The sequence below is a fragment of the Panicum virgatum genome, chromosome 2N (genome assembly GCF_016808335.1).
Source record: "Panicum virgatum strain AP13 chromosome 2N, P.virgatum_v5, whole genome shotgun sequence".
Lineage (NCBI taxonomy): Eukaryota > Viridiplantae > Streptophyta > Magnoliopsida > Poales > Poaceae > Panicum > Panicum virgatum.
This window is the reverse complement of record NC_053146.1, coordinates 58,864,580-58,875,435: the sequence shown is the minus strand read 5'-3', so window position 1 is coordinate 58,875,435 and position 10,856 is coordinate 58,864,580. Positions and strand designations below refer to the sequence as shown.

General features: G+C 41.8%; 1 protein-coding gene across 3 annotated transcripts; it reads right to left on the bottom strand.

Annotated features, from left to right (window-relative positions):
- Positions 1 to 10,223, bottom strand: LOC120661408 (regulator of nonsense transcripts 1 homolog). 3 transcript variants are annotated; one of them, XR_005669880.1, is made up of 29 exons: positions 9,531 to 10,223; positions 7,869 to 8,120; positions 7,595 to 7,765; positions 7,407 to 7,457; positions 7,230 to 7,322; positions 7,011 to 7,106; positions 6,874 to 6,924; positions 6,681 to 6,799; positions 5,936 to 6,044; positions 5,681 to 5,803; positions 5,516 to 5,587; positions 5,115 to 5,186; positions 4,969 to 5,035; positions 4,704 to 4,846; positions 4,534 to 4,605; positions 4,335 to 4,463; positions 3,555 to 3,710; positions 3,353 to 3,466; positions 3,156 to 3,254; positions 2,998 to 3,075; positions 2,577 to 2,711; positions 2,339 to 2,413; positions 2,127 to 2,238; positions 1,669 to 2,042; positions 1,532 to 1,594; positions 1,381 to 1,452; positions 1,126 to 1,267; positions 905 to 1,024; positions 1 to 820 (listed from the first exon to the last, which is right to left on the bottom strand). XR_005669880.1 is itself a non-coding variant. In XM_039940264.1 (29 exons), exons 1-29 carry the CDS (start codon positions 10,134 to 10,136, stop codon positions 758 to 760), a joined length of 3,816 nt encoding a protein of 1,271 aa, XP_039796198.1. In that variant the 5' UTR covers positions 10,137 to 10,221; the 3' UTR covers positions 1 to 757. The 3 variants fall into 3 exon arrangements, 2 of the variants coding, with proteins under 2 accessions (XP_039796198.1, XP_039796199.1); XM_039940264.1 differs by having other exon boundaries at positions 1,126 to 1,254; positions 9,531 to 10,221; XM_039940265.1 differs by lacking the exons at positions 1 to 820; positions 905 to 1,024 and having other exon boundaries at positions 1,125 to 1,267.
- Positions 10,224 to 10,856: the final 633 nt, after the last annotated feature.

Here is a 10,856-nt window from a genome sequence, read left to right as displayed (position 1 = left end):
GTATGCAACAAGGAATGATCAAAGCATTTCTCATAATTAACCAAATTATATAAGTAAACCCCCAAAACGATCAAACCACCCTAGATATGACGACCAAATAAAGTTGCACAAAAAGCACTCCCAATTTCCAATCATCCCAAACTCTACTCTCGCCAACATCACCTACACCATTTCAGTGGCATAAATATCAAAACTATATCGAATGCATACATAATGTAAAGGTTAAATATCTTGGCCATGTGCGCTATCCGAAAGGGTTGGCCACCCCCACCTATAGCACCTCTATACAAAGCCACTCTGCAGGGGCCTTCGTGGTACCATGGAGTCATGTAATCGCTGCACCTTGACTTTTGATGGCAGCAAAAATCCTTGAATATTCACATCATACCACTATAGGCCCCGACTGCCTTTCTATACAGGTAAGGGATGAAGGTAGCGCCATCACCATCTCTCGATGCACAACACGACACCTGTCGTCGTCAAACCGCATAGTGAACTACAACGATCAAGAACGAGATAGTTGCAATCCTTGTTCTTCCCAGCACTGGCCGTTGGTCAATAGCCATAGCCATCTTGTACAAGCCTGCCCCGACAAATATCCAATACATAGTGTGCCATGATGCTTGTTTTCGATGCTTGCATCCGATGTCTATGCACCATCAATCCGAAATAGTGCAGAAGGGCACAACCTGTGGGCCAAAGTTGCAACCCACCAAACTTCCAAAATGTGGCTTCAGCCAATCACAAGCTTCCGTTATCACTGTGGAGGTTGGGTGTTATAGTGTGCATAGGATTGAGAGTATAGGGGGTTCATCATGTTCTGCAAAAGCGCAATAATAGTTATGGCTACTAACTTTCAAGTAATGAAGGAAACACTGGATGCAGATACAGGAAGACAACCGACCTGTGACTGGAGAAGGCCAGCAGATGCCATTCCATAATGCATCTGAGATGACTCATCTTGCGAGGGATCATTGTATCCCGTTTGTGTAAACATTCCATGAGAACCATGAGCCATGTGATCCTGTATCATATCAACAGGTTTAGGAGCATACATATGCAAGGGGCACGCTCAAGAATATGTTATTTGACATAATAGTGATGAACTGATATCAAGAAACAGACCTGAGATACAATGTCATTGGTTGTACCAATGTGGGAGTATCCTGGATGTGCATTTTGGTTCATATAATTCCCAGAGTATCCAGATTGGGGTGCTTGTGTAAACTCAACACCATAACCACCTTGAGAAGCCTGTAAATGGGAACTTTTACGAGTCAAAAAAAAGAATAAATAATTGGTTGATTAAATTTCACAAATCCATTCAGCAGATGTATAGATATAGTAAAAATTGCATATGATTAGATGTAGTAAACAAACCTGTGTAGAGAAATCTGCGATGTTGTAAGGCACATGAGATCCTTGACTCTTGAAATCATCTCCGAAGAAGTCCTAGCAAACCAACAAATAAGTATTGCATGAACGGAGTACAAATAAGATAATAATGTCAGGCATCATTTATTGCCATTACCTGAGACATCCCACCAATGGAAAAACCATCACGGAATGTTTGACTGAGTCCTTGGACAGGCATCTAAGTTGCAAAGGAAAACGTTACTATGTGACTATACTGTTATTTATAGTATTATGAGATAGAAACAAGCAAACCTGTGTCATCAATCCAGTTTGGGACATCTGGACTCCACCAGAAGGCTGACTACTAGGATTCTCCAAACCAGGGTAGTTAAAGTTTGACCCCATGCCACCCATAGCCTGTTGAGAATTCTGTTGATGAGCAAGGTGGCCACCAATAGGACCACCCGTATTGGAACGAGGTGCCCCAAAATTTCTACTTCCAGGTTGAGGCACTGGTGGAACAGCTCCAATGGGCCCATGCATTCCACGGGTTGGAATTGCATATGGTTGAGAATGTGGAGCCCCAGGAAATGGAGGAAAAGGCATTCGAGGTACAGCATAGCCTGCTGGGTGCACACCAGGTTTATGAACTCCATTTGGCGGACCATAAGGAACAAATGATTGTCCTGTATTTGAGGGGGAGAGAGGTGTCACAGGTTGAAAGGAAAACTTTTATGTAAAAAAATACATGAATGTGTAACTGTATATACCTTTCCCCCTACCACTTCTTTTATCTGCTGCTGGGCTGGCCCCAGCCCCAAAGTTGGCTCCATGCGTAACACCTTGACCACCACCCAGGAACAATCTCCGGTCATTATAGATCTATATTTACAAAAATAGCATTGATGAGAGAGAAAAACAAACATATCAGAATGCATCGCAGCAGTGATCTGGGGAAAAAACGGTTGAAAAAACGGTTCACCTTTTTTGGCTTCTGAAATTGCACCATACTCTGCTTTAAGTTGTTTAAAGGTCCTTCTACCAGACACTCATGCTCCTAAATACACAATAGTTCAGTATGAAATTATGAATCTCAAAACAAAACATGATTGATGGTCATTCACAAATCCTAAGTGTTTATAAATTGCCACACTTCACCCACAAAAGAACCAAAACCAACAATCTAAATCAACATCCAAATGTATGAAAGGAAAGCTTACCTTGTAATGTGTCAACAAGCTATTCCAAAGGGGCTGCTTGCTCAATACTTTTGGGTTACCAAGAATAACTATGCCATACCGTGCACGAGTTAGCGCAACATTTAACCTGCGTGGATCATTGAGAAACCCAATTCCCTAAGAGCATAGAGAAGGCGTCAGTTTACATGGGCATGCTACAAAACAGTTTGCTCATTAAGGACTAACAGGTAAGAGCTACAAGCAAGAAGGTAATTAAATGCTGCAAATGAAATGGATAAGGCAACGAAATAAATGAAATAGATGAGCAGCCAGGGATACTACATATCAACAGGGACAAAATGGATTCAAGTATCAACTCACACAAACAGTTCACATAGTAAAATGAACATTCAATGGCTAGTAAACTTGTGCAAACCACCACACAAACAGCACATAAGCATACCTGGTGCTCATTGCTTCTAACGCACGACAGAATAATGTAGTCTTTCTCTCGTCCCTGAAAGGAGTCTACACTTGCTACCTGAAAGAGGTGCAGAACTTAAGAAAAACAACCTTCTATAAAGGGATTAACACTAATTTTTTACATGTTTTATCACCAACCTCAATTTCCTTGTAAAGTTGTTGGCGAAGAGAGCCATTCCTTGACATGTAATTTACAATATATGCCCTTTGTCCTTCATAAGGTGTGATAACTCCAATCTGTAATTTCAACAATACACGAGTGTCGCCGTGCCAGGGATTATGTGATGTTCTCCATAAGGAATATTCTGGTCATAAGATGAACAGGGTAAAAATACCTGGCTTGGTACAACACCACTTCTTAAAAATGTTGTTACAATTTTTTCGACATTTGCAGCTTCAGTTCTATTCAAATATGATGTCCCACTAGCACTGATCTCTTCTTGTCCCATCTGCAGAAAATTGTTATAAATATACATGCAATTTGGAAGAGCTTTTGTGTCTCAAACATGACAGATAAAAGATTGTCGAACAAGCTACCTGCACATAGAAGAACATAGGCCGGTTTGGAACAGGCCAAGGAAAATCAATTCCAGATGATTGCCTCTCATTAACAGTTACTCCATTTTGCAGTGTGCCTTCATAGAAGCAGTTGGACGGAAATTCTGAGAGGCAAGGGTGCATTCTATACTGGACCTGTAAATCAGAAATTATTAATTTAGAATGATCGCAGTTGGGCGGATGGTATAGAGTAGTTGTCCTCTAAGTTAATTACTGCAGTCATTGCTTAATGCTTTGGCATAATTAATATGAACAGCAAAAATCAGGCATGGACATCACATTTAGACATTCATTTACACTATATGTGGTTATGTTAAGTATCAAAGATCAGGCCCAATGATGGTGGAAACGCCTTTACACAACATTACAAGTTCTTTCTATAAATGTCTTTTCTTTAGCATCAAATATTTATTCTTTATCCTGAAAAAATATACTTCGACTGCTTTTTGAACTATATAAGCTTGTCCTAAACATCATACATTTGAAGATGGAAGAAGTACAAGTGCTTGCATGCGTAACACATCAATGCAAAAACGTGGTATGATCCATATTAAAAATCTAATGAAAAACCAATAGTTCCCAAATGACCAAGTTTCAGGAATAACCATCTCTACAGAAAATTTGACATGAGAGAACTATCAAATGGTTCAGGCAAAACATAGCCTTCATATATTACTAACATTGCGGGATGAAGCTGGGAAAGAATTATTAACACCAAGGTAGCAATTCTGATACATAACACAACAAACGCAAGTATACCTGTAGCCTGAATGGCTTCACTCCCAGGATAACAAGGCGTTCAAACAGAGATTGTGCTAACCCTGCACGAGCTGCTTTTTTGCACATAATGACTGGACCCAATTGGCAATGATCTCCAACAAGAACGGCCTAAATGCATTATAGTATAAATATAGGATATAATAAAATAAACCTTAATCAGCAAAACTATTGTCGTTACCTGCTTGACACCGAGCACCAAAGGAATAAGACATTCAGGCTCTGTTGCCTGTGTGGACTCATCAATAAGAACCTGATAATAAAGTTCACCATTGCTTCAGGATATATAACAGAAAAGACATCTATGTTAAAACTAATGCAGGAGCAGGTGTATAATCGATTAATCGTTACTTGTCGGAAACGGAAGTTTGAAAGGCGGGGATCTCCAGCACCAACACAGGTGCAACAAATGACATCAGCACTTTGCAGTATCTCTCTTTCAGTGGCACGTTTTAGTGACTTGTACTTCTTCTCATCACTACTGGACAATTCACCTACCAAAGCAAAATATGTATGTAAGAATGCTCAGTCAATAAACTCTGCTATTAAGGGCACATTGAAATCCTCAAAAAATGGTGGATTGTGGCAGACTAACATCACAACATGAATAAATTACCTTGCTCATCTTTCAGTTGTTGTAGCTTGTGCAATTCGCTCTTTTCAGATGTATCAAGGTGCCTAACCTGCATGATTTAAGATATGCATTAGCAATATTCACAGACAAATTTCCATCAAAGCAACCAGATAAAGTTATGGATGTACCTGATAATGAAGTGTAAGATGCTCAACAGGAGATGAAACAGCTTCTCGAGATTTTGCACACAGCCTAACAACCTGAAGCCCAAAATCACAATTAATAACAGATCCATCCATCCATATAAGGACAACAGCCACAAGAAAAGCTTAAAGAACTAAACATTTACTGTTCATGACAGATTCACAGGAGTCAATCATCCAAATGTACAGATCATGCTCAGTTAATCATCCAAACAGCTACGGAATACATTTTTTAGACTAAATAGCAACAGCATGCTTAACAGGAAGTAGAGAAGAAAAATGAACCCAGTGGAGAAACTGTTTAAAGCTGAAATTTCAAGTAGAGTGCAGCCTTAGGGTTATCCAGAACGGATAAATTCCAAGCAGGCTTCAATAGTTCAGTGTACCTTGAGACCTGTTGAGCTTATCTTCTCCGCCAGTTGATCAACAGCAACGTTACTTGGTGCGCATACAAGAACCTAAGATTTGGAAGATAAACATGGTCAAAGAGGTCAAACAATTCTCGCAAAATATATCAGCATAGCAAATAACAGACTCTTACAGCCTTATACCTGTCCTTGACCTTGTTTTGCCATGTGATATACAATTGCAGCAGATGTGACAGTTTTTCCAGTGCCAGGTGGACCTTGAATCAAACTAACTGGCTTCTGGAGGACACTTTTAACTGCTAAAACCTGAACATACACACCACGAAATTCAGAGGACAGCATCAGATCAACCCATACTAACAAATGGATTATATCAGCAGAACGCTACAGATCTTCTGCACACTTAAGAAGAAATGGTAGTAGACAAATATAATGTACCTGGGAAGCATTTAGTTCTGGAAGTCCTGGTGCACCAAAGCGTCTTGGCAAGGTATTACGGATTATTTGATGTTCAACTTCATGTCCCAAAAGGTGATGGTATATGTATCTGTGTGATAGAACAGACACATGTAAAACTTTGTTAATAGTGATACAGCTGTGACAAACACTTTAGAAGAATGGAATTATACGAGAATGATCTCAAATACAAAACTACTACTAACTATTAAGAGTGAAATGCACGAGTGTTTCTTAAACTTGTCATGTCATGGAGTGCCATCCAGGCATATGAACTAGGAAACTTCTTATAAGGGTCTAAACTTGTTAAAATGCATCATATGGGTCCAAGGTACCTAAAATACCTCTAGGATTTTGACTTGTCAATATGAGATCTCCACATTGACATGCCGCATCAGGAACAGGTGGAGTATTTTGGTCAATTAGGACATAGATCATAGATGACAGATTTAACAAGTTTAAGGACCCGAATCTGAATTTTCGACCATTACAAGTTCAAGGACCACTCGGGCATTTCACTCTACTAAGAATATTCTGCAATATGAATAGTTGACAAGTGTAGATCAGAAACAATCCAATAGTTCACCAACTAGCTAAAAATTCTCATTTGAAGCACTTTTTGGAATTAATATGGCCATTTTTAAACAAAGAGCCTAGATGTTCAATCAACTTTAACATGTAAACTGAATAACTTAATCCTGCCCACAAGACCACACATTGAACTCACCCACTGACACTTGTCTCATCCACGGCGAAAGTTTTCATGGCTCCTTGCATTCTATCAAAGCTAGTACTTTTCCAAACAAAATCCACACTGAATCCAACACTTAGTTCAGTGGGTACCCCCTGAAATTCAGAGATACAATTACAATAGGCTGAGCGGAGCTAAAAAGAAACAACCAAAACAAAGTACTTCATACCTGACTAGCACGAAGCTCAAGTGCAACCTCCTCTTGGGCAGTGAGCTTAATCTGGAAGAACAATGTTCTTAGCATAAGGTCAAATTAACCCAACTAAGACTATCAAGCAATTATCAATATGTTTCTAGTACACATACCACATGTCCCACAGACTGCCATGTGGGATGTGAACTATCACCAGGATATCTCAACCGCAGCTCATCTCCAGGCACAAGCCTCAACTCATTATCTTCCTAAAATACATAATTGATTTCCCATGTTAGGCAAAGAATGCACAATGCAGAACCAGCATAGCCAATGACAAATGATGGTGTAAATTCACTAATCCCATTTATTTCAGTTCTTATTAAACAAACCTTTGGAAAGACAAAGTAAGCTACACGCTTCTTGTTCAGCCCAATATCCCACCGAACAGTTACATTATCCTTGCTCTGCGACTCTTTCATCATCTGCAAAACACAAAACGATATTGCAATTCGGTTCTGTGATAGAAAAAATAAAAGAAATATGAGATCATACCCAGAACACAGTACCTTGTCATAATCAGCCTCGAGCTTTATCAGCGGAGCAAAAACATTTTGATACTGGAAAAAAAAAGAGGATATGCTAGTTACAAACTTACAATGATAGACAAACAAATGAGATTTGAAAGATTGCCAATAGTAGAAAGTAATCTGAAGAAATAGAAATGCAGAGATGTTTAGATTTACAAACTTCTAACCTGGTAAGCATCTTCATATTTCAAAACCACGTGCTGAGGTTCATCATCTACACCAGGCTTTTCAAGGTCTTCAAGGGAGGCATCAGGATTTGTCTTCCAGAGCTCTTCTACTTTGTTAATTTGCTGAGCACTAATTTGACGAGCTCTTAGCTGCTCCTGTTCTGAGGGTACCTGGAAAGAAGTAAATTGCTCAACCATCAGAACGTTAGTAGCTTACAGCAGCGCACATACGCATGGTATACCAACCACATAAAGCATCATGAGAAACACTTGCCTTTACAAGCCATGACAAGAAACACCTGTCATCAATAAGTGGACACCACTGACTAAGATCCCAATTCATATCCTTCAATGCATTAACACTCAAACATGGCTCTCTGCACAAAAGAACAACAACATTCTCCGACTTTGCTGAGATAAACCCAAGAAGAAATACATTCCGACAACCACAGTTATAGCATTCAAGAATTGTTTCTCCCAAAGGGCTATCCTTGTGAAGGCACACTTCCTTATGCTTGGCCCTGACCTGCAAACAACAAATGCATGATTATGACCATCTGCATAGCATTGTTTTGTATAAATAGGTGAAAGCAGGTGGATTCTGGCACAAAAGAAACGATGCACTTAAGCATGAGTGATCTAACCTGAACTCAAGATATTTATTATGTGCGCAAAGCTGAAGGGTTTGTTTGACAGAAAGTACAGTAGGCCTAATGTTGACTACTAGAGGATGAAGCGAAAGATTCAGCCTACATGCCACAGGCGGTTGATTTACATATACATATTCCTTGGAGCATATTCTTTCTAGAATAAGTTCAACCAAATACAATATCATCACTTTTTCCATTCTCTCTCCTTCATTTCCCTTGTAAACGGCCTTATGGCTCAGCTTTTGGAGTAAGCATTTATGCGTTCACTTGCTCCAGTTCTTGGTTTACTTAGACAAGCTCATAGCACACAGCAGCAGGCATAGATGCCTCAACACCGAAGGTGTGCCAAGGCTACAGTGTGGGTGGTCTTAGTGGTAGCTAGCAACACTATTTTCTGGGTAGCTGCAGAACCTTACAATAAGCAAATACAGTTCCAACATAACAAGTTCAAAATAAATGTCAATTTTTTTGAACAGAAGATACAACATATCCATGTTGACATTGAATGCCCTATTCCTATACAACTTGACATGGTCTTAACTGAAAATACAGTTGAATCACTTTCCTAGCAAACTGTTTGAATGATGGTACCAGAAATCCACTTGAAAACGACTGGTCGAGTGAACTACTTGCTAATAGGAAACATATTTGCCACAACATGCAGCAACTGTGCATTAAAAAAAACAATGCAAATTTTAATAGAGAACAACAAGTGTCAACCAAATAAGCAGTTCACCAATATTTTCATTCCCACGGCAATATTTCCCTTATATTGGGTGTTTTTGACATCAAAATTCAAAAGAGAATTAACATGACTCAAAGTATCTTACCTACAACTATTTCACCAGAAAATCTTCCTAATCTACTGAAATATCAATCCAGGATGAACACTAGGATTAGCAAATTGCAGAGACTAGATTACTAGAAACACAGCTATCAGCTCTTACGACACAAATTACAGGATTTAACTACTGTGACTCATTGCATTAATTTTAAAATGTTTGTGATCACCTCAGCTACTCAAACACATACTACCAAACATGCAACTGCGCCATCTGAACTAATGTTTACTAATATAACTGCAAAGTACAGCCCAATAAAACATACCGCCTTCTTTTAGCAATCCCAAACCCAAAGGTTAAAATTGATGCAAAGTGGCAGGACATGTCAGTTTCTAAGCAATTATAAATGGAATAAACAGCTAGCCAATCTTAAACATTAACTAACCCATCCTCGTTTACATAAGCAAACTACGCTACAGCATGACAAAAGGTAAGGAAACAGACCAGGTGGTTGACAATGTGGGAGCCGGAGGTGTTCCCCCGCGAGTTGCAGAACCACTTGCGGCAGGAGGGCACGTTGCACCTGGCCACGCAAGCGGGGTTGTGGATCCCACAGTACCGGCAGGCGTGCTCCACGAAGTCTCCCTTGCCATAGTCGTACCCGTCCTCCCCGGCGCCAGCGCCTACAGGATCCTCGAAGCTGAGCGCGGCGACCCCGGAGGCGAGCCCATCCGCCGCGGCAGACGTTCGCGCCTTGGAGGCGGAGCGCGGCGACGGCGAGGAGGAGGAGGCTGGCGGGGTGGGGACGTCCTGCGGCGTGAGATCGGGCTCCGGGGAGGCCGCGTCGGGCGGCGGCGGCGGCGGCGGGGCCGGCCAGGACGACGACGAGGACGCGGTGGCGGCGACGGGCGGCAGCGGTGCGGATCGTGGTGGCGGCTGGGAGAGCTCCGGGAAGTCCGGGTAGTCGAAGTCGTCACCCTGCGTATTGAACTCAAGGAAGGTGTAGGCGTCGCCGGCGGCGGAGGCGGAGGGGTCCGGCTGCGAGGCCGTCTCGTAGAGGTCGGCGGCCGCGGCCGCGGCCGCTGCGGAGGAGGGCGGCTGCGTCGCCATCCCCGCCGGCTAGGGTTAGGGTTTTGCCGCTGCCGACGCAGAGAAGGGCCTGGGGGAAGACGGGGCGAATCGGGAGGGGGGAAGGGGAGAGGACGACTCGGGGCGGAGAGGATGGTGAAAGGGGGTTGGGGCGGTTTGATTTGCTTTGGCTTTGCTTTGCTTTAACCGTGCGGCGGGGGTGATGCAGAGGAGTAGTTTCGTCTCGTCTCGGGATTTAGAGATTGCAAGGGTGCACGAGAGAAGTGGGGGCACACCGGTATGCCTACGACTACGAGTCTACCATGCGACGACTACGGGGCCACTACGCTGCGGTGCGGTGAGCTGTGACGTAAGGTTGCGACCGGGCCACCATTGTGGTAATTCGGCCCACCTGTCTTGTGTGGCCCAGCTATCTACGCTGATAATAAGTTGTGGATCGATTTTGGCGCGATGAAAAATGCTAAATAATTTTAGCTTTCTCTCAAAACAAATAAAGAACGGGTTTCTGTTTTCAAAAGGTAATAAATGATTACAGTTTTCAAAGTAACAACTCCAAGGAGTGGCGGATCTAGGATATTTGAATATAGAGGACTTGTTTTCCTCTTTTTCTTCCTCCTCTATTTTCTTCCTTCTTTCCTTCTCACTCGTCTTCATTTATGGTTGAAAATTGTTGAAGGCTTTGGAGCTTCCTGGGCTGCATTTTCTTCTTCCTCGTTTCTTTCTTTCTCTTTTTCATTCATG

Coding starts and splice junctions, on each gene's coding strand:
- LOC120661408 (XM_039940264.1), bottom strand. CDS start 10,136: ATGGCGACGCAGCCGCCCTCCTCCGCAGCGGCCGCGGCCGCGGCCGCC. Junction 3,711..4,334: donor TGAAGCCATTCAGGCTACAG/GTATACTTGCGT, acceptor TCTGATTTACAG/GTCCAGTATAGAATGCACCC. Junction 821..904: donor CTGGCCTTCTCCAGTCACAG/GTCGGTTGTCTT, acceptor GCGCTTTTGCAG/AACATGATGAACCCCCTATA.